We start from the raw sequence: 27,349 nt of genomic DNA on the forward strand, positions 1-27,349 counted from the left end.
ATCATCATGGCACAGAGGGAGGATGGAAAAATGTATAATGAAGCCAATTTCTTCTTATTTTCATTCAAGGATCTTGTTTTCCTTTAAGGGGTTGGAAGCCAATGAATATATAAATAAAGTAAATAAATAAATAAAGGTGGATACCACATGTGGATGCTGGAAAGTTTACAAAAAAGCACAGACAGATAGTTTAACCCCTTGACTGCAGATTTCCTACAAGAAGACATCACCAAGCTCCAGGAATGGAACAAAAAGTGGCTGCTACAATTCAATGAAGGAAAATGTCAAGTCATGCACCTTGGGAGGGGATATCCAGCGTACCAATACCACATGGGTAACACTCCACTACCCACCACAGAGGCAGAGAAAGACATGGGAGTATATGTTACCAGGCTACCAGTGAAGGCAAAATCTGTGCCAATTGCAGCAGACGGGTTAAGAGAGGGTCTATGAGTACTCACGAGAGGAAAGATCATCTTCCTGGCGATGCTGTCATAGTCGTTGTTACGTTCGTTAACTTCTTTCTGCCCGGCGGCAAAATGGGAACACACAAAGGCCATGGAAGTGTTACGGACCACCATCCTGATGCCCACGCCGCCCTTGTTGCCTGAGGGAAAGGAAGAAGATAACAAACAACCGAGCACTAGCATCAAGTCTGTCAATTCTTCACCATATACAGTTGAATGTTAATTTAAACTGAATATAGGCAACCCCCATTCTGTGAACATTCATGCAGTGAAATTTGCTCAAATGAAGATTGTGTTTTACTGCCCATTGCTCACTTAATGAATGCCACAATTTGCTTTGATTAATTTTTTCCATGGTTAGTTCCGATAGGAGTCTGCTCTCAGTCAGCTGATGATTCTCACAACCACCCTCCTCTCTTTCCTACCGCCTCACAGTTTCTCCTCCACCATTGGTTTATTATTGGCAAGTTGCATGTTAAATTGTAGAATTAGTCATAAATTTAGGGCTAGGGAGACATTAATACGCAAATACTGATTCAGGTTGAGCACTTTGCCAGTGTCTGCAATATGAAAGTCCTATTCAATGTCTTCAAATGAAACGCAAAATCAACAACCTTAGTGTATGAAGCATGTGACAATGAATACACAAGTACTTATTAAAACAAAATTCATGCCATTAATAGTAGAGAGAAACATCTGAAATTCCAAGGCTTGCAGTCACAGCACTTAAGTAGTGGTGCTGCCAGTGGAACACTCCCACAACTGCCATTTTACCAAAGGCCACTTCCTCCAATAATTGTGTGTGAGCCTGCCACAGGATGGGAGAAGACAGAAAAGATAGGTCAAAACAGCACCCATGCACAGGGGCAGGAGTAAAGCTGTCAAGGTCAAGACAATATGGCTCACCTGTGGCGCCCTGCATGCCAGTCTTGACACTCTCCACGGAGACGTGCTTCACGTGGCCGGCGTGCCGCTCGTTGACAAACACAAACAGCGCCACTCCCACCAGCTGAGACCACGTCACCATCACAAACTTTTCATCCCGAGAAATGACCTGCAAGAGACAAGAGGACGCATAACCTAATATTACCAGCTGCACTGTTTTAATTGGTGACAAAGTTATTGTTGTAGGAAATTTCTGTATCAATTCTTGATTAAATAGTTTCTAATATCTAAATTAAAATAAACTGGCTTTACGCATCAAAATCTAATCACCACTAAAGATATATCATCTTTCCTTGCAGGAATTTTAGTCCATCTTTAACTGGTGAGCTGAACACCAAGGCACTGAGTGGAGCAGGGCTCTTTGCAACACAGGTTGGGATCCAGCATTGGGCTATTCATGATAAGACTACTATTTAGATCACTGCTTTTTTTACAAATCAATCAATAAATTCTAGACACTAGGAAGTACACAACACTTAGTACTGTCTAAAGGCTTGTAAATGAGCTGTGAGGTGAATGTTCAAATTATTAAATGATTGCAAAAAGAGAAGTTTGATGAACAAGCACAAGTCATCTCATTGTCTCAAAAAGTTACATAAAAAAGGAAAAAAAGAAAGTGTAATAAAAACATGAATATGGTATGTAAATGTGATGCATATTAACTTGATCACTCATTATGTGAAGTTTACAGTCGTTGGAAAGACTCAGACCGGAGCCACCGCTTAGAAAATACTAAAAAAAACAAGAATAGATAAAGATTTTATTTAGCCATCCAAAACTTCTGTACCATTTACCTTCTGAAGCTCTTTTCCCCAAGAGGCAGCATTCTCAGACCACTGTGTGTTCTGCACAATGTTTGTGGCATTCAAGTCTACAATTTCTTCAAAGCCTATGGCAAAGACATCAGGCACGCGGTCGTGGTGGGCTGCCTCCTCCTCTGGAGTGGTGTCCACCAAAGCTGTCAACAATACACTTTCAATTCCACTCCACAGCCTCAAACCCAACAACTTGCTTCAATTACTTTCATATGAGCATGTAGACTACAGCTCCAGGCAAAGGTCTGCTACAGGATTTGGGTAAGGCTACACACAAAGATACACATCATGACAAAGAGGCCTTGAGTCTCACAGCTCTGGAGGGTGTTCCTCTGGCAGTCCAGCAGCCAGTCATCAAGGGAGAGGTGCTTGTAGGCCAGGCTGCGGAAGTGCTTGCCACCGTTGACATTGTAGGTGCCCACAGCCACTCTGAAGGGCAGTGGAGTGGTGTACTGGTCACAGCGTTCACAAAGCTGCCGCAGCACACTGATGGGGGCTGAGGAAGACACAGTACACAGCATTGTTCATTGTACAGTACCTACATATTTATCTTTCTTTCCTTTTTATTTCATTGAGCAAAGAACCTGTATAAACATAATGTACTATTTCTCAGAGAATGTGTGTGTGCTATCATGCTTCTCAGGGTACTGTGTCACATAGATATAATGTCCAAAGCAGAGGCTATCACTGTATGTTAGTGGGTTCTTCCTCACTTAGAGAAGGCACAAGAGACTCACCATACAAGAATGCAGAGGGCAGCAGGGAGCGTGAGTGGACCGCCAGGTAGTTGTTGAGTAGATTCCCATGTAGCAGGATGTCAATGGCCTCCTGCTTGCTGCTGTCCAGGATGTTGTTTTGGAATGTCCGGGCGGCAGACCTCGCCCCATCAATCAGCTGTATAGAAAAAAAAGTTAAGAATTACAGGCATGGATACTAATTAGATAAATGAAGGTTAAAAATGGAAATAAGCAAAAACTGGTTGCCAAATAGTGTAGTGAATGAATGGAACAAAATAAGTACCTATGTAGTTAATGTAAATATAAAACTAAAAGAGTATGATGGTAGTTAGACTAATGGCTGGGGAGAAAACATGATGAATAACTGGTAGTGTAACTGGCTTCTTATGTATCCTTATATCCTATCACATCCTTGTTGATTTTAACCCCTTGACTGCGAATTTCTTACAAGAAGACATCACCAAGCTACAGGAATGGAACAAAAAGTGGCTACTACAATTCAATGAAGAAAAATGTAGTCATGCACCTTGGGAGGGGTAATCCAGCATGCCAATACCACATGGGAAACACTCCACTATCCACCACAGAGGCAGAGAAAGCCCTTGGGAGTTTATGTTACCAGGCTACCAGGGAAGGCCAAATCTGTGCCAATCGCAGCGGACGGATTAAAAGACTGGGATGAAAGAAATGTGTACGTGTTTTATATCTCTGTGTATCTGGCTAATATTATGTAGCCTTTAAGTGCCCTAGCATATGCATAAAACTGGCTAGTCCTGTTGCCAATATCCAACTACAATAGACTAATGTGAAAGAATATTACAGAGTGGAATGCAGGAGTGTCACACATACCTTTGAGCCTTGAAGTGCTCCGGTACCTGCGTAAATCTGGCTAATCCTGTTGCCATTATCCTTCCACATCTCCTCAAGCTTGCTGGTGAAGCGCTGGACGATCACGCCATTGTTTGAGACACCGAGGTACTCCAGCATCTTGTTCAGAGTGTCCAGGCCAAGATAGGTCTGGACTCTGTTGGTTCGGTCCAGGCAGTCGAGGCAGTTTGTTCTCATTGTCCCTCGCTGAAGCTGTTGTGTGGGACGGGATGGAAGGGTTGAGGTTGTTTTGCAGCTTCTTTGGTGAGGGGCAAGTTATTTTAGGGGCAGTAAGTAGTGGGCTTTTTTCTTTTATCATTATTATTATTATTTTTTTTTTTTTTAAGCCTTTGATCTGTCTCCTTTGCTGTAAAAAAAAAGTGTTGCTTTCATGGATGATTTACATTTGTGGGATATTGATACAGCTAACATCATTTTCTTTTCTTTACGGCAAAGGAAACAGCACAAGGGCAAAAAAGAAAAAAGAATAATGTAAAAAAGCATGGAAATCACTGCTCCTACAAAAAGAGTTAAGAGAAGTGGCCAAAAGAGAGGTCATGCCATTAGGGTTTAGAAAGTGATGGAGAAATGAAATGTCCTCAGTTGAAAATCCTATAAAGTCATTTTTCATGCACTTTAGTTTTGTAATAGAGATTAGGTGAACTTTTAGGAATATGTATACAGTGCAAAATGTAATATCATCATTATAAAATTGTTAAAAGAAAGATAGTAACTGATCTCCCCTCCAGCGCTACCTTCCCACCCATCAACCCACCGACTGCACTTGTCCCTTTCGTATAGTGAAGTATCCAAAGGTCTCTATTTCGTTCTTTATCCGTGGTTGCAGCTTCTTGGCCAGCGCATCGGGGCCGGCGCCGCGACACTCCTGGTGGAAGTCAAACACGATATGCGGCGAGTCCTTGCTCCATGGGCAGTTGAGGTGCTGGATCTAGAAAAGAAGTGAGGTCCATTGGTACATTTCCCTGAATATAATGGAAGTGGATATTAACAAAATAGATGATACATAAACTGATCATAAATGCTTTGATATATATTATGAAATGGTTTGTGTACTGGGTTAATTCTTCCTTTATCAGTTGTAGTGAAAATTACACAATGCCCTTCTATGCCAGAAAACAAAATATCTGCTTGGAGTGTGGGAGTTACGAAAGCCAAACACTGCCCTTCTGTACCCAAAACTGTAAGCTCTGATAGGAAATGAGCAAAAAAGAGCCACCTCATTGCCTGTCTCTGCCCAAACAAAGCTTATCATCACTATTATCAATGAGGTGCTGAATCTGGAAAAGAAGTGAGGTGCAACGGTAAATTCCACTGACTATAATAGATGTGGGTAATAATTCTTCCTTTACCAGTTGTAGGGAAAGTTACTTCTACGCCAAAAACAAAAGATCTGGGAGTAACAGAAGCCACACACTGCCCTTCTGTGCCCCAAACAAGCTTAACAAGAGCCACCACAATGCCTTTCTATGCCCAATACAAAAGATCATTATTATCATTATTAGCATTGAGATCCATAAGAGGACATCCACAGAAAATAAAGAATAAAGAGTCCCCTTGATGAGCAGCCACAGATATGAAAAAAATAAGAGTGACAGTAAAGGAGTAGAAAGTAAGAACAGAAAAGGGGGAACAAAAACAATGCCTAATGGGTTAACAGGTGGGTCTTTCAGGGTAGGATCACTTAGGAATAATGCGTTGCTCCTCTCCTGCCTCCGCCTCACCTGGAACAAGTGTGAGAGTGCCGCCTCGCCCTGGCTGCGCCCCGTCACGCCGGTGCCAAGCAGGTTCAACACCACTTGCCGGCCGTACCGCTCTCTTAGGAACCTCATGTGCTTCTGGAATGCCTTCACTGACACCTCGGGCTCCCGGGACATCCTGACCTTGTGTGACCCGACCTGGGGAGGGGAAGCCACGTTAGGGTATGCTTGCTAGTCTGTACACACCCTTGCAGTTAGTAGACATATTAGGAAAACGAAAAAGCTCTAGAAAAATATTTATTATATATATTAAAAAGAAGAGGAGGAAGAAGATGACGACTCCCAGTCCTCACGTTAAGGCCCGGCTGCTCCCAGAAGAGTGGCACAGTGCCGCGCGTCTGAATGTAGGAGAGCACCAGGTCGTCCATGGTGTCGATGTGAATGAGCTGTTCCGTCTCCACAAAGTTGGCCACGTGACCCCCATCGTTGACCCCTCGCACCATGAACCTATTAGGAGAGACAAGCTGTACTCTCTCTCTCTCTCTCTCTCTCTCTCTCTCTCACACACACACACACATACACACACACACCACCATAACTACCACCAGGAACACAATAGGACATAGTAAAAAATTGAGGAAGGGAAGATGCTTGAGACATAAAAATATATAGCTTCCAGCAAAGAAATATAGAGGTTTGGAACAGACTGAGTGAGGATGTAATATCGGCGAGGAGTGTGCAAAGCTTGCTTCCCCGTTCCTCTTTCACTCCCTAACTCACTCACTCATTAACTCTTGCCACTCATTCACTCACTAACTCCCACACTCACTTAATCTCTCGTACACTTATTCATTCACTTTCCCACTTACTCTCTCACTCCCTCCCTCACTCACTCACCTCGTGCCAGCCCTCTCGCAGCTTAGCCTAGAGATGATGAGTATCTTGGGTGAGTGGTTGTTCATGTAGAGGGAAGAAAACTCCACGCTGCCACACATCACCTTGATAAGCCACTGGTCGCAGTCCACGCCAAACCGCTTTGGGTGGAGGTGCAGCATCCGGTTCCTGGAGTGGTGGTGGAGGTGGTGGTTATGTGGTGGTGATGATAGTGATGGTTGTGGTTGGAATGGTGTGGTAGTGGTGGTGGAGAAGGAGTGAAGTTGTGGTGGTAGGAATAGGGTGTTGTTGTTGTTGGTGGTGGTTTGTGGTAGTGGTGGTCAGTGGTAGTAGTAGTAGTAGTAGTAGTAGTAACAGAATGTAATAGTATCATAAGGTAAAACCACATGCTTTTACAAAATTATACTATGAAAATGAGTTAAAATATAGACATTATGTACTTGACTCACTCCCACACAAAAATACGAACACATGGGTGAGAAAACACACCCACACCCACCCATACCCTCACCCACAACTACAGCCCCCCACCTCTCCAAACACACAGACACAGATAGATACATACACCACCCACCAATCCCCCCTCCCACCCTCACACACACACACTGCCTCACCAAAAGAATCTATTGTCAGTGGTGGCTGCTGTGGTGTATCTTCGCTGGGCACACAGAGTAATGTCCAGGATCTCGCTGCTGGTTGACCCGGGCCCCAGAGTGCTGTAGTAGAAGCTCTCGTTGGACAGCAGCTTCTTGGTTTCCTTGATCCATGACTCCTCCTCCTGCATGGGCGATGGGGGGATGATGGTGGTTAAGGTGGTGATCATAGTGGTGTTAGACTGTTAGCATTAGAATCAGAGGTAGCACAAGTAATAGAGGATCAGTAGTGAGAGAACAGTTGGTAGTGGTAGTAGAATTAGTAATAGGAGTAGCAATTGTAGTAGTAGTAGTAGTAGTAGTAGTAATATGAGTAGCAATTGTAGTAGTGTTAGTAGTAGTAGTAGTGGTGGTAGAAGTAGTATATCTGTATTGCATAATTTTATCATCAAACTTGTACATCATTATAATTATTTCTACAACTTGGATGAGGAGGAGGGAGGAAAAGGAGGAGGATACAAGAAGGAGGAGGAAGAACAGAGGAACTAAAACAAGAACAACAAAAACAAGAGTAATGAGGAGTAGAAGAAAAAAACAAAGGAAAAAAAGAAAGAAAAAAAAAATAGGAGAATAAGAAGTAAAGGAGAAGAAGAACAAGGGCAGGAGGAACAAGAACAAGAGAAGTAAGAAGTAAGAGTAAACCAAAGAGGATGAAGAACAGGAGTAGGGGTAATAAGAGTAAAAGAAGAGAAAGAAAAAGAGGAAGAAAAAGTCGAAAAATAATAACGCAAACAACTTAAGGAGCCCATACCTGAGGCTTATAGTTGGGAGGCCTCATGGAGTGTAGAGAGATGATGTCGATGTCCTGAAGGCGGTAGATGGCGGTGCCCTGGGTGACGCATACACGCACACACTTCGTTGCCACCACCAGGTACAGCTGCGTGTTCTCCCCTGAGGATGCACACACACACGCACACACACACACACACACACACACGCACACACTGTTAGGTTTGATACGCATAGGGTGCTTGCCAATCTGTACGCACCATGCCATTTAGTACTCATGAAGAAAATTGCACTTTGGAATAAATTGTTACGCTGAGGTATGAATATTAAATACGGTAGGTGAAGAAAGCTTATCAATTTCCATATCCTAGTTTGATTTCATATCCAGGAGCACGATTCTAAGCTGGTGTATGAGAACTGAAGAGGTGAAAGTCCAGAATCCTTATCAACCCTCAGACGGCGGTGGAACTCTATAGAGACGGTCCAAAAATCAGTAGTCAGTTTTGTACGGCAGAAATATAACAACACTTCCAGACTGCGGTAGAATCCATATATAGACGATAGTTAAAACACCTCTTGTGCAGTGTAACTCTATTTATGCTACGGTTCTAAGCTCGGCAGTGACTATATAGAGATGATTCATTTTGGGGGAGCTACTCTTCAGATACTGCTGCTGTCTGAGGGTTAATCTTCATAAATTTGTTCACTTTTATATAATGGAGCAGTGCATAGTTTTCTTGCTTTTGAGTTTTGCATTCTTAACTGTAAAAAATAAATGTATAAATAAATAAATAAAAAATGTCTCAGCTTGGTTTTCCAGAGTATTGTTCTTCCAGACGAGTACCAAGTGGAATGCTGCGTATGAGTTGGCAAGCACATCCTACATATTCGCCATACACACACTCCCGTCTTCACCCAGGGATGCATGCCTTACGTCCCTACCATGCAGCCCTAGGACATGCTTCTTACTCCACTCATATTCACTTCCCATCCTGACCAAAACGCTGAAACAACCCTAACTCAACCTAGCTAACAGAATGATAATAACTACTCAACTGCCTCTGTTCTGCGCTGTTATTAAAATGCTAACAAGTCTACCTCAACCTTGCAAACTACACTTTATTACTACTTCACTGCGTATGTTCATCTGTGTTGTTCTTATAATACTACAAGAAGCCTAACTCAACCTAGCTAACTGAACATTACTAACCCCTAAACTGTTTCAAGCTCACCTATACTCTTACGAAAATGCTATTGGACCTAACTTGACCTAGCTAACTATATGGTATTAACTACTTCACTGCTTATGTTCATCTGTGTTGCTACTAAAATGCGCTAACGACCCAAACTCAACCTAGGTAACTATTCGGTATCTACAACTTCATTACTCATATTCATCTGTGTTGCTACTAAAATGTGCAAAAGACCCTAACTTAACCTAGCTAACTAAATGGTATCAACTACTTCACCGCCTATGTTCTTCTCCAAGGTGAACTCAACAGATTATATGACTGGGCGGATAAATGGCAGATGGAGTTCAATGTAGGGAAGTGCAGTATTCTGAGTGTAGGTAGGAACAACCCCTCACATAACTATTGCTTAAATGACACTCTCAGAAGTAGAGGGATTTAGGGTCTTAGTGAGCTCTGATCTCCGTCCAAGGGCACAATGCATTCAAGCTAGAAATCGAGCTAATAGGGTACTGGATTTATTTCAAGAGCGTAAGCAACAGAAGCCCCAAGTCTTCCTCAAACTATATTTAGCATTAGTTAGACCTCATCTTGACTATGGTTCAGTTCTGGTCACCCTACTATAGAATGGATATCAAAATGTTAGAATCGGTGCAGAGGAGGATGACTAAGATGATTCAGGGTTGAGAAACTTGCCATCGAGGAAAGACTCAAACAGTTAAACTTGCATTCTCTAGAAAGGAAGGTGCGTGGAGACATGATCGAGGTTTATAAATGGATGAAGGGCTTTAATAAGGGAGACATTCATAAGGTTTTGTTGGTAAGAGAACCGGGTTTAAACGGGATAAATTCAGATTCAACAGGGACATAGGCAAAAATTGGTTTACTAATAGGGTGGTGGATGAGTGGAATAGACAATTGTCACATTCAAAATAGACTAGATAAATTCATGGACAGCGATATTAGTCTTATGTTCTTATGTTCTTATCTGTGTTGCTACTAAAATACGCTAACGACCCTAACTTAACCTAGCTAACTATATGGTATTAACTACTTCACCGCCTATGTTCATCTGTGTTGCTACTAAAATACGCTAACGACCCTAACTTAACCTAGCTAACTATATGGTATTAACTACTTCACTGCTTATGTTCATCTGTGTTGCTACTAAAATACGCTAACGACCCTAACTTAACCTAGCTAACTATACGGTATTAACTACTTCACACTGCCAAAGTTTATCAGTGTTGTTACTAAAATGTAAGACCCTAACTGAAGCTAGCTAACTATATGGTATTAACTACTTCACACTGCCAAAGTTTATCAGTGTTGTTACTAAAATGCTAACGGACCTAACTAAACTGAGCTTACTATAAAACCTTAAACTACACTGCTTAGAATATGAGTAACTTGACAGGCTGGCTCATATTCCCTTCATTTCTTAGGTTATTGTTTCCTCATTTATCTTTCCTATTACATACCTACACTCCTCTATAACCTACATTCTTTTTCTCTCTCCCTTCATCTCTTTCCCTTTGATCATCTCTTAATATAAACTTCCTTTCTAATTTTATCCTCTTTCACCATCCTCTATCTGGAGTTGGTTAAGAGGAAAAAGATGGTGAGTAGAGGAAAGGGGAATACAGATGAATGGAAAGGTGAAAGAAGGAATGGTAGTCTAAAGAGAAATGAAAGGATGAGAGATGATAAATAACTATCACAAGGAATATTACCTGTGACAAATATCAATGTTTACCCTCCCGAGGTGCTGAGCCAAAAGCCACTGTCCACTCATCCCTCCAAAACCAATAGTGCCAGCCTCAGTAACCATTTAGAACGCATAATAATAAACAGCATATAGGAAAGAGATAAAAGTTAAGCCATTCATCTGATGCCAACCAATCCTAATGCACGGTATATTTTGGCTGACGTGGCCGAATAAGCTCATAAAAAAAATCCAACTCGCTGATAAGGAAGATTTAGGTTAACATTCTACGAGCCAAAAGACAAAATGCTGAAGAAGTTGATGAGGCCAAACTGTATGTAGCCACTAACTATACCCAGGACTATGGAGCGCAAAGAATACATAAAAGGTAGGGCCGAAAACGGAAATAAGAATACTTCAACTGACCGATGGAAAAGACACGGTAAGTTTCTACAGTACGACAGAATGATGCTGGACTTCAAGGGCATCAGAGGGATAATTCAAACTCTATGAGAGATATGAGGAATACAAGAAGAGTGGACGATAGAATAAAATAGTGGTACTGAGGGACAGGCGGTACAGATACAATAAGTTACTATGGCACAACGGGATGATGCTGGACTTAAGGGCATCAGAGGGATAATTCAAACTCTATGAGGGACACGAAGGATAAGGGAAGAGTGGGGTATAGAATGAGGTGGTGGTTTCAAGGGACTGATAGTGATGATGCAGATATGACAAGTTACTGTGGCACGAAGGGGTTGATGCTGGACTTGAAGGGGTTCAGAGGGATAATTTAAACTCTATGAGGGAAACTATGAATAAGGGAAGAGTGAGGGACAGAATTAGATAGTGGTTTTCAGGGATTTAACAACAGAGATACAAGTTACTACAATACAAGGGCTGGACATTAAAGGGCTTCAGAGGGGTTGATGCTGGACTTGAAGGGGTTCAGAGGGATAATTCAAACTCTATGAGGGACACTGAATAAGGGAAGAGTGAGGGACAGAATTAGATAGTGGTTTTCAGGGACTTAACAACAGAGATACAAGTTACTACAATACAAGGGCTGGACATTAAAGGGCTTCAGACGGGTTGATGCTGGACTTAAAGGGCGTCAGAGGGATGATTTAAACTCTATCAGGGACACTATGAAGAAGGGAAGAGTGAGGGACAGAATAAGATAGTGGTTTTCAGGGACTTAATGGTAGAGATACAACAAGTTACTACAATACAAGGGCTGGACATTAAAGGTCTTCAGAGGGATAATCCAAAGACTATGAGGGAAACAAAGAATAAAGAAAAAGTAGGGGACAAAATAGGATAGCGATGGTTCAAGGCACTGACATTATAGATACAATAAATATCTATGGTACAATACGACATGTCTCTGTATACACACCGAACTATAGGGGTAATGAATAATATAGTAGGAGTGACGACAATGAAAATAAGTGATGCTTCAATAGACCAACAATGGAGATAATAGGCTGGTTGCTACAGTGCAATAGGATAGACCTCCATAAACATATCAAACAGTGTCTTAATCTTTACCTTCCCACGAAATCCCTGTAAGCATTAAAGAGAAGAGACACATGAACACAGATCACTCACTCTCCATGACAGATATGAATGTTCACGTTATTTCAGCGGTAATGAAAAAAAGAAACATCTATTGCATTCAAAGGTGCAAGCTTGGCCTCCCCTACAACTGCCTGTCTCTGCCCATAGCTCTTCCTTCTCTATTCCTGCCTTCCTACTCAGCTGCCTATGCCCGTACATGAAAACAAGACTTGCTAACGAGAAAAAACTTAGTGAAGCCAAAGTTCTCTTAAAATTCACACACATGACATTGGTATATATTGAGTTAGTTCCAAAATGTCAGAGCACAGCCAAAAGATCTGAAATTCACGTAGAAGTAACTACACAATTGCTAGTATAAAAAGCCCGAGTAAGATGGATTTGGAAACATTACATGCCTTTCAACATGTAAAAAAACTGAGTGCTACTTTTAAGGATGACTCAGTAAAAAAACTGAGTGCTACTTTTAAGGATGACTCATATAAAATTTTCTCTCTATACTATCCATTCACAGAAAACCTCACACCAAACATCAATGTTCTTCAAAGTTTAAGCACTGGAACCTAATTTCTTCTTATGCATTAATACAGACAAATTGCAAGCCTTTTAGACAATGTGGTATCTGGTCTATATATCCCTCAAGCTACTGGGATGGAGTACTTAGATAGTGCGCTGAGTCTTGCAACCCACGGCAAAGACGGGATCCAGTGCTACTTTTAAGAACTCTGATCCAGGTCGTGAAGTTGGCATTCTAGGATTTGTAAGTCAGTATCACAATCCCTGGCTACTGGCTATGATAAAAACAGTGACAGCACAGTCCATTGCCTTCCTCTAAGCTGCCCCCACACACAACAACACCCACTCCTGAGATTATGCAGAGAAAGAAATACTGATAGATAGACAGACAGATAGATAGAGAAAAAAAAGACAGAAAAGAGGAAAGGAATGAGAAAAAGTAAAAGAAAAAATGAAAAAATGAGAAAAGAAAGAAGAAAAAAAGATGATAGAAGAAAGAAAAGAAAGAGAAGAAAAAGAGAAAAATCAAATGCAAGAAGAGAAAAAGACACAAAAAAGAGAATAGGCAGGAGAGAAAAAGAGGACGATAAAGAGAAAAAGCAAAAGGAGAGAAAGAGAAACAGAAAAAGGAAAAATAGAGGAGTCTTCCAACATTCACTCCCATGCTGTCAACAACGAGGATAGAAAAACACCTAACATGCCTCTACTCCACACCTGACTAGCCCCCACTCCACTTAACTAGCCCCCCACTCCACTTTACTAGCCCCCACCCACTTAACTATCCCCCACTCCACTAACTAGCCCTCACTCTACACTTAACTAGCCCCCACTCCACACTTAACTAGCCCCCACTCCACACTTAACTAGCCCCACCTTACACACTTAAATAGCCCTCACTACACTTAACTAGCCCCCCACTCCACTTAACTAGCCCCCACTCCACTTAACTAGCCCCCCACTCCATTTAACTGGCCCCCACTCCACTTAACTAGCCCCATCTTACACACTTAAATAGCCCTCACTCCACTTAAATAGCTCCCACTCCATTTAACTAGTCCCCACTCCACTTAACTAGCCCCCATTCCACTTAACTAGCCCCAACTCCACTCAATTAGCCCCCCACTCCACTTACCTAGCCCCCACTCCACTTACCTAGCCCCCACTCCCCTTAGCTAGCCCCCACTCTGCTCAATTAGCCCCAACTCCACTTAACTAGTCCCAACTTCACTTAGCTAGCCCCCCACTCCACTTAACTAGCCCCCACTCCACTCAACTAGCCCCCACTCCACTAAACTAGCTCCCACTCCACTCTACTAGCCCCTACTCCACTCCACTAGCCCCCACTCCACTAAACTAGCCCCTACTCCATGCCTAACTAGCCCCACTCCCTTTAACTAGCCCCTTCATACTTAACTAGAGGCATTCAGAGAGCACAGACTTTCCTTTACCTCATTTCTTTCAGTCATTCTTTATCCAATTTTATCAGAAAGGGGCCACACCACCTCCAGGGAAGCACTCATGGTCCTCCTCTAGCCCTCTATGCAAAGGTTAAGTTTCGCATATGGCACTTCACTAATTCCATATCAACTCACTCACTCCATATGGCCTCCCCAAGTCATTCATTCAACACTAAGTCATTCATTCAGTCCATTTTTTTTCATTAATCTGCAAAATTGAATCACTTGAGAGATTCAATTATAGATTTTCTCATATCAGTTCGGTGTAGATATCAATGCATTCTTGCCTATTGCTGCTTACAGACAGACACAGATAAAGCACACCAAAAGCATAACTTTCTCACAAAGGTAACTAGCTCCCAATTTATGCCTAAAGGACCCTCACTGCACACCTAACTACATCATATTCCAAACGTTCTCCAGCTCCCATTTCACCGGACGCTCAAAATCCACTCTACACCCTACTTCACACATGACACTCACTACACCCAACTCACACAAAACATGCAACTTTTAGCCTTCCAGCCCTTCAGCAGCCCACATCACACAGTCTTAAGTCTTCTCAAGCCCAGCCCCATAGCTTCTCAATAGCCCTAATTGCCCTCACTACTTTCACAGCTTTTTGGTACCTAAATCACCTCTTGCCTCAGTTCTATAGCCCCTTAAAACTAGTCCTACAGCCCTTGACTATAAAACCTAGCTTGCTAAACAACCCTTAAATATCCTGTAACTAGTTCCACAACCCTCCTTAACCACAGCCCCACTGCCACTGCCACATCACAGCTTTCATATTCCACCTAACTCTAGCCCCACAGGCCTCTCCCAGTCTCACAGCCCATCATCGCCTGGCTACTTACATGAGTATTCAACAGGGGGGTCCAAGATTGGAAACACGATGGCTACCAAAAGAGGACCAAGTGTCACAAACTTGGATGTGATGCTAAAATGTACTATGCTACTGTGTGTGTGTGTGTGTGTGTGTGTGTGTGTGTGTGTGTGTGTTTGTGTATGTGTGTGTAATTCACCACAGCCTGATCACAAGCTGGACTCCTCATCACCAGCAAGTACCCTCTAGACCTGAGCAAGCTCATAATAGTTGATCTCTGGGTACTGTTGGGACCTTCACACACCACCCACCTCATCCCTATTGCTCGAGGGGGGACAGTATCCGCTCCTTGTCAGTGGAAAAATCCTAGCCTGAGTAGGGCTCGAACCTATGCCAGTCAGGCCAGAGCCAGGAAAAGCAGAGCTTTAACCACTGAGCTACTGGAGCAGTGTACTGGAGTGGAAGTGTGTGTGCGTGTGCATGTGTGTGTGTGTGTCTGTGTGTATGTGTTTGTGTGCACCAAGTCTCATTCCTTGTTGTGTATGCCGCCAACCTTTGCCATATGACTGTTTAAGAAACATTCACAAGTCGAGTTTCAATTTGTATGTTATGAGGTTATTTTAGTCTGCTTTGCCTCGTGTTTATTCGGTGTTCAGGTTTAGGATTTTAATGGTGACACAAAAATCAAAGGACAGTAAATATCATGCAAACAGAACTTGAGTGTCGTTGTGGACTAATGGCTGCTCTAACGTGTGAGAACTCTGCAGCAAACCCATGAGTATCAGCTTAACTTACATAACGTTGATAATTTCAAAATTTGAGCAAGAATTACTCATAACATTCAATATATTCAAATAGATGTACTTAGATAAAACACTAAAGCACACCACATATAAGTTCCTGCCTATTATGCTGACGTGATGCTCATATTTTTGCCGTTTTTATGAAAAAAATATTGACTGACTGTGATAAAGGTCCACACACACACACACACACACACACACAAAAAAAAAAAAAAAAAAGATAAAAGAAAAAAGGCAAATCTACAAACTTTTTAGAATATGTTCCCTAAAGGTAAAATTTATGTGGTTGTCTAAATGTCTGTCAGCCTGAGTAACACAATGTACTTGTTTGCTACGAGTACCACCCCAGTGTACTCTACCAAGGTTTGTCACATAATGGATAATGCCTTAAAATATACAGCATAAACTTGGTGCACATTATTAAGTGGATAAAGAAACTGTTCTTCACTCCTTAACTCATACTCTAAATATCTGATAACGTGAACAGGTAACAGAACCTTCCTGTCCCATAACTTTGAGATGAAGAAATGATGGCAAAGCAAAATTTATTAAGGTGGGATAAATTATTTCATTTTGTTATTCCTCAGAAGACAAATAAAATGTAAGGCTCCTTATGTTCCTTTTTTTGAGGTGATACAACTTGCAGGAAAAAATATAAGAGTCTAGACTGTTCCCTGTGCTTCTATTAAACATGGGAAGAAAGGCAGAAAAATGCAGCCACTTGTGCCATATTTCTGTTAGAATCTGGAAACATGGAAAGCACACTAAGGCACAAAGTACATCAAAGACAATGACTTGTTTAAAACCATAAAAAGTTCAGTCACTGCACTTGTGGGAATAAAAGAGGTGAAATAAATTTGCCAAAACACCCTCACCATAGGCCTAACTCTAGCACATACACCTGTTGACAAAGACTTAAACTGTAGCTTAGGCTAGATACATGAGGTCACCGGAGGTACTTACGGGGGCAGACCTGCAGCACCCCGAGGCACCCATATGCATCCAGCAGCCGGCCATAGTGGTCACTCCGCACTGCATCTGTCTCGGGCTGAGCTGCAGCAACAGAGAGAGAGTTCACTGACTGGCAGAGTTAGTAGGTTCAATGGACAAGATAAAATATATTCAAGTGCAGAATTTTCTACTTTCAGCTTACATTGCAGTCTCTAAAGACACCAAGGATTATCCTTTGAAATATGTACAATGCAGGAATAAAAAAACTGGAAACCTGAATGAAGTCACTGGAAAATAGCTACAATAACACTTGCATGAATCTACCTCAGAAATTACTGTTGTGACTGCCAGGATGAATTGGTTGGCCTGCACTGACCCAGATCGGGTGTCTGGAGCCCCGGATCTCCCTAAATTAATAGTACCTCACCCCTAACTGATAGCAACCTTTCCCTACTATGATTGTAACCTATCCCTACTATGATCATAACCTATCCCCAATATAATAGTAACCTACTGCTGCTAAGGATAGTGGCCTATCACTGTGAAGGACAATAATACTGAATTGCTGCTTAAACCTCAATAGTTATGATAGAGATTGGATAGAGAGATGTAAACTCTTCTGCCATGGCCATCCCCTGGTGGGAGCTCCTAGGAGAAGGCATCAAAGATGAATGAATGAATGAATGCTGCTTAAAAAGAGCACTTGCAAAAATCACTCCAGTACTTTTTTTACAATTTCCACATGAAAAAGAAGCATATTTAGAAAGCAAACATTTGTGCCAGACTCTCTCTCTGTTTGTGGGGGTCCTCATAGAATTTCCATGAACATTTAAAATAGGTACCATATTTGCTGGTGTTGAAGACACTTTTTTCCTCTCAAACTAAGATAAAAACTGGGGGTGCATTTTAGATGCTGAATGTTAAAATTATCGGTTACTTTAGCTAACTACTTTGGTTCGGTTGTGTTAGTTTAAGTATATTGGACATGAGGTGTGGGCTATCGAAAATTACGCAGCGCGAGACGGATTTGGGCGGTGGTGGTGAGGGGGTTCCACTACGGTGACTAGCCTATCCAATGACACGCCTGACACTCGTCAACAGACTGGCTGCAGCGGGTGGTAAGTTATGTTATAATAGCAGAGAGAGTATACATTAGGGACTTTCCTTACTTTCGAGACCAGGGAATTTTTCCTATTTTAAGGATTTTGGGGAATATTCACGAAAGTGTAACCTACTAATTTTGAGATGCTGACTGTTTATTTCTGGACAAAATATGATGCAGTTTATCATGGAGGCAGTATTTTCCTCCGGAAATCACTAAATGATTGACTTTTCAATGCCTTTTGAGGATCTGCCGCCGCAGCCACAAAATAGCTCGCAGAGAGGTTCAACTTGAACACCCGTGGGAAATCGAGGGTTTTGGGTGGGGGAGCATATATAAACTACTCCAACCGAACTTTACATAACCTCTTAACCATGGGGGGCTGCGCCCTCCCTGGACCCCCCCCCCCCAATGTATCTACTACTTATTTCTGCGAGGAGGTATTTTTCGCAAAACCAGCTGGACCGCCACTGCGGTCGCTGCCAGAGGAGGCTACGCTTTCGTGAGTATTATCTGGGATTATTTTAGTAAAATTTTTGAAGCCCATTTCTCAGTGATTTTGCTGCACCCCCCCGCCCCCAATAAAAAAAGTTCCCCGCAGGTCGCCAGGCTTGTTTAGGGGTGGGGGGTGGGTGGGCTGGAGTGGTGGAGGGAGAGAAGAAGTAGTTGTTTTGTAGTTTTACCAAATTATCAAGCAATTCGGGTGCCTTGACGCGCTTGCCTTCCTGCTTATCTTGACGGGTGATAAGAGTCAAGACGAGGGACTCCTGAGTAACCCCTGGCAGCTGAGGCAATACATTATAATGGCTTCCTTTGGCGGCTAGTCTGTTGGTGTGCGTCCTACACTGTGTCAAGGGCTGCTGAGGTCTGTGTCAAGGGCTCCTGAGGTCTGTGTCAAGGGCTGCTGAGGTCTGTGTCAAGGGCTGCCGTCCCCCTGCCCAGTGTGGTGCCGTGGCGCCCCCCGCACACTCACAGAGGGTGGCGACGGTCCCTGCCTGGAATAGTAGACTGCTCTTGGTCTTCTTGTTCTCCAGCAGCACCGCAAAGTCAGCGTTGGGGTCTGTCTTCTGGTAGAGGCGGAGGCCCAGGGTCGCCATGGTCCCGCCGCGTCTGAGCCACTGGCGGCCTCGGCTTCGGCGCGACACCCTTCACGCCCACTATCTACACCTTTTATTTCCTCTGATAGCCTCTTATCTCTTTTCTTTTCCTCCTAGTGTGAGCCTTTTATCATCTCCAACGTGGCTCTTTCATTCCAGTGTGATCCAGTTTCTTGAGGTCCTTTTCCAGTGTGATCTCCCACGTATAGGCCTATTATTTCCACTGGTAGCCTCTTATCTCCTTTCTTTTCCTCCTAGTGTGAGCCTTTTATCATCCCCAACGTGGCTCTTTTATTCCAGTGTGATCCAGTCTATTGAGGTCCTTGTCCAGTGTGATCTATGGGCGTGAATGTGAACTATCTATACCTTAACTCCCACGTAATCGTTTTATTTCCACTGATATCCTCTTATCCCTTTTCTTCCTAGTGTAAGCCTTTTATCATCTCCAGTGTGGCCCTTTTATTCCAGTGTGATCCAGTCCCGTGAGGTCCTTCCATGGGCGTGAATGTGAATGCTGTGAAGTGAATTACGAACATTTGTCCGGTTTTAGGATATTCATTTACATTTAAAAGTTTTTTCTTATATAGTTGTTGAGTTATAAAGAGTATAGGCTCTCTTGCAGGTTGTTTAAATTCGAAATAAGCCTGTATAGTTATTTCCGCCAGGCACTGAATAAGGCAATTTTGGGATAGTCTATTGTAATGCGTATTGTGTTTTTTGTGGTTGAGAAGTTGATTGATTGATTGATTGATAGTTTATTGTTGCAGGTAAACAACAAGGGAGAAGTTAACAGAGGTGAGTGTATCCTTGCAGGGGAGTCAAGGATCATATATTCTTCAACCTTCCAGCTCCCAAGCATACACATACATATTTGACAAGGCTTTCATAGGAGTTTAAGGCATTTCTGGGGGTAGTTTTATCACCCTTCTGGTAGTCTGACCCTTCTTCTGTACCATGAACCTAAAAAAAGACATCCATTAGAACTCGACTGATCTCTTTTTTGGACTTTGGAAATAGTTCACATGAGGGGTGGAGGCGCCTGAGAGCTCCTAGCCAAGCCACGTGGACGCGTTCGGACGGGGCGCGCGGCTGCGTGTTGACAGACGGTGGTTCGATCTGGCGGTGTAGGAATCACGTCGCAGGCGCAAAATAGCTCGCAGAGAAGGTCGAACGCGCATATTTATTCTATATTTCACTCACCTCTATCGTTTACTTTCCCTGTTTCGGCTCTATTACATGGCACAAACATCAGAGCAACACTTTTAATCAAGAGAGGGCTTTAAAACAAACGAGTAGAGCAGATTTTAGAAAGATTTACCACCCCCGTTGATGTTCACTCCTTCCTTGCTTGTTTGGTCTGTTGGTCTGGTGTGTGTGGGAATAAAAATCATTGCAGAGATCACAAGTGGGGGAAACTAGGAAAAAAAACAGGCAAATTAATATGTTTTCCTGCTGTGTATTCCCCAGTTCGCATGCGCGGTGTTCATCAGTGACTTATTTCTGCGAGGAGGTATTTCTCGCAACACCGGACGGGGCAGCAGCTGATTGTGCGCTCCCAACGGTACTGATCTCGAGGGACTGGAGGATATTTATTGTCAAAGTACAGTAATTTACCGTCGAGGACAACACATGGAACAATATATGCAGACTTAATTCCCACGCGATCCTTTGTATTTCCAGAGTTTTCCTTTTTTGTTTTTTTCCTGGTGTGATCTTGCTTTCAACGTGGTTCTTTTATTTCCAGTGTGATCTTCGTATTTCCAATGTAGGCCTTTTATTTCAGTGTGATCCTATTCTTATTTCCGATGTGGTTCTTTTCTTTCCAGTGTGATCTTCGTATTTGCAATGTATAGGCCTTATATTTCCAGTGTGATCACCTTGTCCGTAGTATCTATGTTTATTTTTTTTCAGTGTGATCCTCTTCTTATGCCCAATGTAGGCCCTTTTCAGTGTGATCTTCATATTTGTTCCTCCAGATTATAGATTACAGAACCCTCCCCACAGCTAAGACCGCCATGTCCAACGAGGGATATCTCCGTGAATCAAAGCCAGCAGACTGCGAGCGATCAATGGTACTTCACTTCCTTTGGCTTCTTTCACATCAACTACCGTCATACAGAAATTGATTACATGTATGAACATATAAAATAAAATGGTGGTGGCGTTATCCATATCTGCTAATAACTGAAGTAAATACGTACGAGATCAAGCGGTAAGGGTGAGCTGACCACCCAGCCAGCAAAAAATGGGGGCCCCAGGTGGGCAACATATGGGAAAATGAGGGCAATAATATGGGTCCCCAATTGGGCAATCTTAGTGGGCCCCGGATAGGCAAATATGGGCCCCACGTTTGCCCACACGGACCTCACATGGGGGATGCACCAGGGAATTTGTGTGGGGTCCAAGTGGGCAGAGTGGGCCCCATGTGGTAACCATATGGGCATGCATGGGCAACATTCCTATAGATGCACAGGATGAGTTCCTGCTGCCCACAGATCCCTTGTTGGAACTCAAATGACATCCCTATGTACATCAGTTTGCCTTTTGTTGAAACCAAGAAATTACTTTCAACAAAAGGCAATTGATGCATACACATGGATGTCATTTGAGCTCCAACAAGGGATCTGTGGGCAGCAGGAACTATCTTCTTTACATCCTGTTGGCTTAAGTACAGTACCCATGCTAATCAACCCGAGGCAAATTTATCAGACAGATGTGCCAACAATACAAAATTCACTGCATGAGAGCACAGTAAGAAAGCCCGGTCTTGGCAATGACCTTTCTCAGGGGCTCTGGGGTGTTCGGCCAGGCAGCCTAGTGTAGCGGGGTGGCGTGTCGCTACATCCCTTTTTGACGACCACAATGGTTATGATGGTAGGTGGAAGCGTGGTAGTCTTCTACATTCCCGAGCACTGGTCCCGGATGGTAAGGCCTCAGGACAAGTGAACACTCGTTCCGAGGTTTGTGACCAGAAGGGCGTTACTTGTGTGATCAATTATGGAAGGTGGGAGGATTTCCGTGTGAACCACTTGAGACAGCGTTAAGAAACTGGATGGTGATAATGTACTGTAGTGCGGCGACGGCCTGATGAACGAGCCTCCCATAACCCACTTAACCAGTGGGGTACCTCTTTGGCCGACTCGGTAAGGAGTGGCTGTCCCGTCACGCTGGTCGCGGGTTCAATCCCAGGCAGCCGGGGAATACCCTCACTTTGTCTTGATTAATTTCTCGTGTTAATTCGATACACACAGAGGCCGTATTGAGAAATAGGAAGGATAGAAACTAAGCTCGTCGGGGCATTACAGTACTATGGGGGGGGATGTGTGAAAGGGTTCAGTAATCAGTAATCTCAAATGAGCAGCAAAACAGGCTCCAAATGATAACACTCACAGTAAGGTTGTATATAAATATGTATTTAGTTCCATTTTTCAAAGGTTAGAGGAGTACTAAAAAAAAAAGAAGGACTGACAGGCTGTATGCCTCTAATCTAACTAGCTACCGGCACAAGGGAGATCTGGCGAATACACAATGCTTAGCTCTGGTTGCTGGAGGAGGAAAAGCAGGAGCTGGCGTGAGCGTCGGGCTCGGCAGGGGACGTCCACGATGGGAAAGGGGCGGTCCTGGTGATGGACCGACGGGCGCCGCTTGATGTGGAGAGCGAGCAGCTCGGGTGGTGTGAAGAGGCGGGCGCTCGTAGTGATGTAGGGAGCAGCTTGGGGCAGTGGTATATCGGCCACCAGGGCAGTGGTAGGACGGCCACTCGGGCAGTCGAGGGGCAGGTAACCCCGCCATACAAGTTCCCAACCTGTAGTAGTCTCACAGCAGGCCGTGGGTGGTTCTTCGGGGGGGCTGAGTGGAGAGATTGACGCCTCTCACTCAACTCTCTGCCTTTCTTGCTTACTGCTGCTCGTCTCTTGACTAGCCCGCCTCACACAGCAGGCAGTGGGTGGTGTGTGAGTCGGGGGCTGAGTGGAGAGATGGACAGTTGGACACCTCTCAGACCAGCCCACTTCCCTGTGTTTTCTCGCTGCCGCTCCTTGCTGTAGGGGTGTTCGTCTCCTCACGTCTGCCAAGCTTGTCTCTTGCTGCAGTGGTGCTTGTCTCCTCACTGACCCGTGGGTCTCCTTGCCCTCTCCTTCTCGCCTCTGCTCCTCGCTAAGCTCCTCCCCCTTCTTCACGTGACTCCCTCTCGGCATTACAATCAAACCCTACCTATCTAACTAACTAGTTATTGGTTTCTTGGGGGGGAGGGGTTCGAGGCTTTGAGATGAGGGATTTCAGCAACTCTCGTTCATATATTCGCTCATTCGCTTGCCGTGTTATCTTCTCATAACCTTTTACGCACTTACATTCCTTAGCCACCCATTCACTCCCTCACTCATTCACTTTCACTCATTCACGCTCCCACTCGCTCACACTTACTCACTCTGTCACTCACTGACTTACTCACATTCTCTCGTTCATTCACGCACTCGCTTACACTTACTCACTCTGTTACTCACTGACTTGCATACCCTCTCGCTCACTCACATTCGGACCGTTACACTAGGAATCACCAACAACCCGAGGCAAAAAATATGAACACGTACTTAAAACTAATTCCTGGTTTATTGCTTTTTGAAAACTACAAAAACATTATTTTTCATCCTTCTGGAAACAATGCACTGGTTTCATAGGCCATGAATAGCCAGACAACCAACTAATTCTGAACATGGGCTTGTTGCAAAATAATAAATGAAAATACTCAATGCAATAAAATCAACACATATGAATAACAGCAGAATATGATTTGTACCTGTCTACTACTTCTGTGCAGATACATAAATTGCTTCTCCTAAGAGCATGAAGGCCCAGCTGTCTCAGGGTCATGCCACTTAAATGTGGTTAATACAAAAACATAACAGGGGTAGGTGGGTGTGCAAGTGCTATATAAAACAGCCCATACTGCAAAACTGAAACAACTTCAAATAATGTCCTCATGAAGAAATACTCTGATTATTGCAATTTGGATTACCAGTAGTCATTATATACACTCGACCCTCGATTCAATGGACCCGGTTTTAATGGATACATCAACCAACAGACAAAATTTGGAGCACAGAAATCAGTCCAAACATCCCTCCTCCAATCCATTTCCCTCCCTCTACCCAAGACAGCCTCAATGCAGCCCATCCTTCCTGTCTCTCACCATCTTCCATTCAGACTTCCCTCTCCCCCATCCCCCCTCCTACCCACCTACCAGGGCGAGGATGGCGTCGGCGTGCAGCTCACGTATCCTGCCGGCACTGAAGGAGGCGGTGAGCGTCAGGCCCGCCGGTGAGTACTGTGCCTCCACCCGTCCAGCTCCACCGCGGCGCCCTCACCCAGAAACTCGCCCACTTCTTCCACTGTTGGCGGGGTGTAGGAGAGAGGTAGAAAGATTATAGTTGATGAATAGAGAAAATACAGCAGAGTGATTAATACTGAATAAGGTAACTAACAAACAACAAATTAACTGACTAAATGACCAACTTACTAACCGCTTAGCTTGAAATATGCAAAGCAATTAAGAATAAATATTACAAGAAATGATGGATTAATTAATGCATTTAGTACTGCTACCTCTACCACGTTAATTACTACTACTACTACTACTATTACTACTACTATTACTACTACTACTACTACTACTACTACTACTAATGATTGATTGATTGATAGTTTATTGTTGCATGTAAAACAACAAAGGAGAAGGGAGGAGCATGCCATCCCAACCCCCAGGCAGTACAGAGTGTGATTATACAACTAAGGATACATGTGTAAGTAGCACCAGGAAACTAAAAAGATACAATGGTAGGGGACAAGTGCTAAAAAAAATTAATAAATAAAATAAAGGCCTTGATTTAGTCACGGGAGCAGACATAAGGGACTGTACATATGGACTACAATCTAGGGGCAAATGCAGGATACTCACTAAGCACAGCTGAAAGAACATTATTGTTAATGAACAGCCCATCAGCCCAGGCAGGGCCCAGTGGCCCTGTGGGCGGTAGCCAATAATAATAATAATAATAATAATAATAATAATAATAATAATAATAATAATAATAATAATGCTACTGCTTCTGCTGCTGCTATTACTTCAACATGATTATTACCTACTGTTCATTACTTTACATTAGCGTCTTTATACATTTAACCCTACAATCCCCCCCCCCAAAAAAAAATAAAAAAAAATAAAGGAGGATGGGGAAGCAAAGATCGTCAACAATACATGAGTCTAGCCTGCAGTGCCTGCCGTTCATGTCTCATAGTGGTCATCGTGGTCTCCGCAGCCTACCTTATCGAAGGAGAAGGCGAAGGTTTTTTGGTGCCACTGCAGGAGGGAGACGCCCCACTCCCCGCACCACCATGCCGCCCCAGGCCCACCCATCACCAGGTAGGGGAGAGCCGGTATGATTCGGACAGTGGGATGGTCCGGCCATCGCACTTATGCTAAAGTGTGTGGGACTGAGTGCCGCGAGATTTTGTGTGAATGTGAAATGCCAGAATTTTCCTCTTTGCAACACTCACACACGGCCACTGCGTGTAACGAAACACACGAGAAATTAATCCAGACAAGGAAAGGTTTGCCGGCGCCGGGGATCGAACCCGCGACCAGCGTAACGGGAGAGCCACTCCTTTACCAGTCGGCCAAAGAGGTACCCCCCTGGCTCAGTGGGTTATGGGAGGCTCGCCCATCAGGCAAGTCGTGTCACTACAAATGTGCAAAACTTTGTTGCCTTGGCCCACAAAGGGATAACCACGCCCTCAGAGCTGTTATTTTCGATGCAAGTCCTAATTTATGTTTTTTTGCATCTCGTATGTAACATTTTCAGGGTGTATCGTAAGCTCTCGCTTCAAAAACGTGCCAATTAGCGAGATGTAAATTATTTCGGTGACGCAGCGATGCTCGGCGAAGGTGTTGCCGTATAACACGATCACCACCGAGGCTCTCGTGCTGGAAAAGGAGTGTGACCACACATTTTTAATTTGGTTGATTAATATTCAGATATTATGCTTGTGAGAAGAGAAGGAAGCCATAATACCAAAAATTTTGAGATGTTTCTTGTAGTTCTCCTTTTATTTTTTCCCCTCTAAATATTGAGAGGATACTTTGTCCTTATATAAATGTTTTGTAGAAGATATAATCTTGTTTATTAGCCAATCAAACTTAAGTTATATTAATATTATGGCGAGTATTATGAGTGTCCGTACCATACCCCACCTCCCTGGCCGAACCATCACCACGGGCGGGGATGATTCGGACGATTTAGAAACTTGTCTTTCACCACCTACATCTGAAAACTGGAAATAGCTACGAGTGTCATATTAGCAGCCGAAAGAGCCAAAGGATGGAGGAACATTTTGAGATCAACAAAATTACACTACTACTTAAACTTCTTTTTCTAAAAATATTTTTCTAAAAAGTGTCTGAATCATACCGGCTCTCCCCTACTCCCACCCACTCCAGTCCGGCCTGAACCGAAACACCTCTGCAATGAGATGGGAGAGATAACACTGCAATGGCATCCCCCGGCAATAGTTGATACATTGTGACCTTATTTGTGATGTGTCGTGTCCTGCCAGTGACCCTTTGTGGTTTACCTTTCTTGCCCCAACATTCCTGATTGTGATTGGTTACTTATAATTCGTTCTTATGTTTTTCTTAGTCGGCACATTGTACCTCCCCGCAGCTCATTTTTTTTTATCCTCATTTAGAGAATCTGGAGTTCAGGTGGTCTTTAGGACAGCATGTGGGTAGTCAGCTTGATTGCTTGATTGATAGTATATTGTTGCAAGTAAACAACAAAGGAGAAGGGAGGAGCATGCCATCCCAACCCCCAGGCAGTACAGCTTGTTTGTATACTTTTTAAGAGTTCAATTCCTTCATTTTCCTTTGATTTATCCCATTTTTTATTATCGTTTTGTATCCATTCTCAGTTTTTAGTAGTTTCACGGGGGGAGGGGGGGTAGTGATATTTGTTTGTTATGGTTGTGTGGTGAATAATTGATTGATTGATTGATAGTTTATTGTTGCAAGTAAACAACACAGGAGAAGGGAGGAAGTAGTTTGTGTATGTTTGGTGGTTCGCTCCTGCTCAAGTGTTTCGTTCCCTCTGGATGGCTCGTTTCGGATTCGCTTAGCACGTCTCGGTTTATTTCCCTCAGAAGGTGACGTTAGGTAGCTGATTCAGAGCTTAAGGCTTTCGCTGTCTGTCTTTCCTCTTGACAGCACCTCCAACCTCTTTCCTTCCGTGCGTCTGGGTAGAAATTG

The 27,349-nt window shown here is 43.4% G+C and overlaps 1 protein-coding gene across 4 annotated transcripts in view; it reads right to left on the bottom strand.

Annotated features, from left to right (window-relative positions):
- Positions 1-19,094, bottom strand: part of LOC127003832 (synaptojanin-1-like) — a 30,701-nt gene extending 11,607 nt beyond the window's left edge. For 2 of the 4 annotated variants that reach the window (XM_050870904.1, XM_050870903.1), the window contains exons 1-16: positions 18,930-19,094; positions 16,867-16,956; positions 15,132-15,173; positions 12,275-12,289; positions 7,848-7,987; positions 7,058-7,221; positions 6,447-6,611; positions 5,903-6,056; positions 5,574-5,747; positions 4,607-4,780; positions 3,814-4,044; positions 2,965-3,121; positions 2,541-2,723; positions 2,207-2,370; positions 1,374-1,521; positions 462-607 (exon numbers count right to left, since the gene is read on the bottom strand). In XM_050870904.1, the coding sequence (XP_050726861.1) occupies positions 462-607; positions 1,374-1,521; positions 2,207-2,370; positions 2,541-2,723; positions 2,965-3,121; positions 3,814-4,044; positions 4,607-4,780; positions 5,574-5,747; positions 5,903-6,056; positions 6,447-6,611; positions 7,058-7,221; positions 7,848-7,987; positions 12,275-12,289; positions 15,132-15,173; positions 16,867-16,956; positions 18,930-19,053 (2,271 nt within the window). In that variant the 5' untranslated portion in view covers positions 19,054-19,094. The remainder of the gene's footprint in view (positions 1-461; positions 608-1,373; positions 1,522-2,206; positions 2,371-2,540; positions 2,724-2,964; positions 3,122-3,813; positions 4,045-4,606; positions 4,781-5,573; positions 5,748-5,902; positions 6,057-6,446; positions 6,612-7,057; positions 7,222-7,847; positions 7,988-12,274; positions 12,290-15,131; positions 15,174-16,866; positions 16,957-18,929) is intronic. The other 2 variants (XM_050870905.1, XM_050870906.1) reach the window with 2 other exon arrangements.
- Between the last annotated feature and the right edge of the window lie 8,255 nt (positions 19,095-27,349).

This window comes from Eriocheir sinensis, chromosome 26, assembly GCF_024679095.1.
Source record: "Eriocheir sinensis breed Jianghai 21 chromosome 26, ASM2467909v1, whole genome shotgun sequence".
NCBI classification, from domain to species: domain Eukaryota; kingdom Metazoa; phylum Arthropoda; class Malacostraca; order Decapoda; family Varunidae; genus Eriocheir; species Eriocheir sinensis.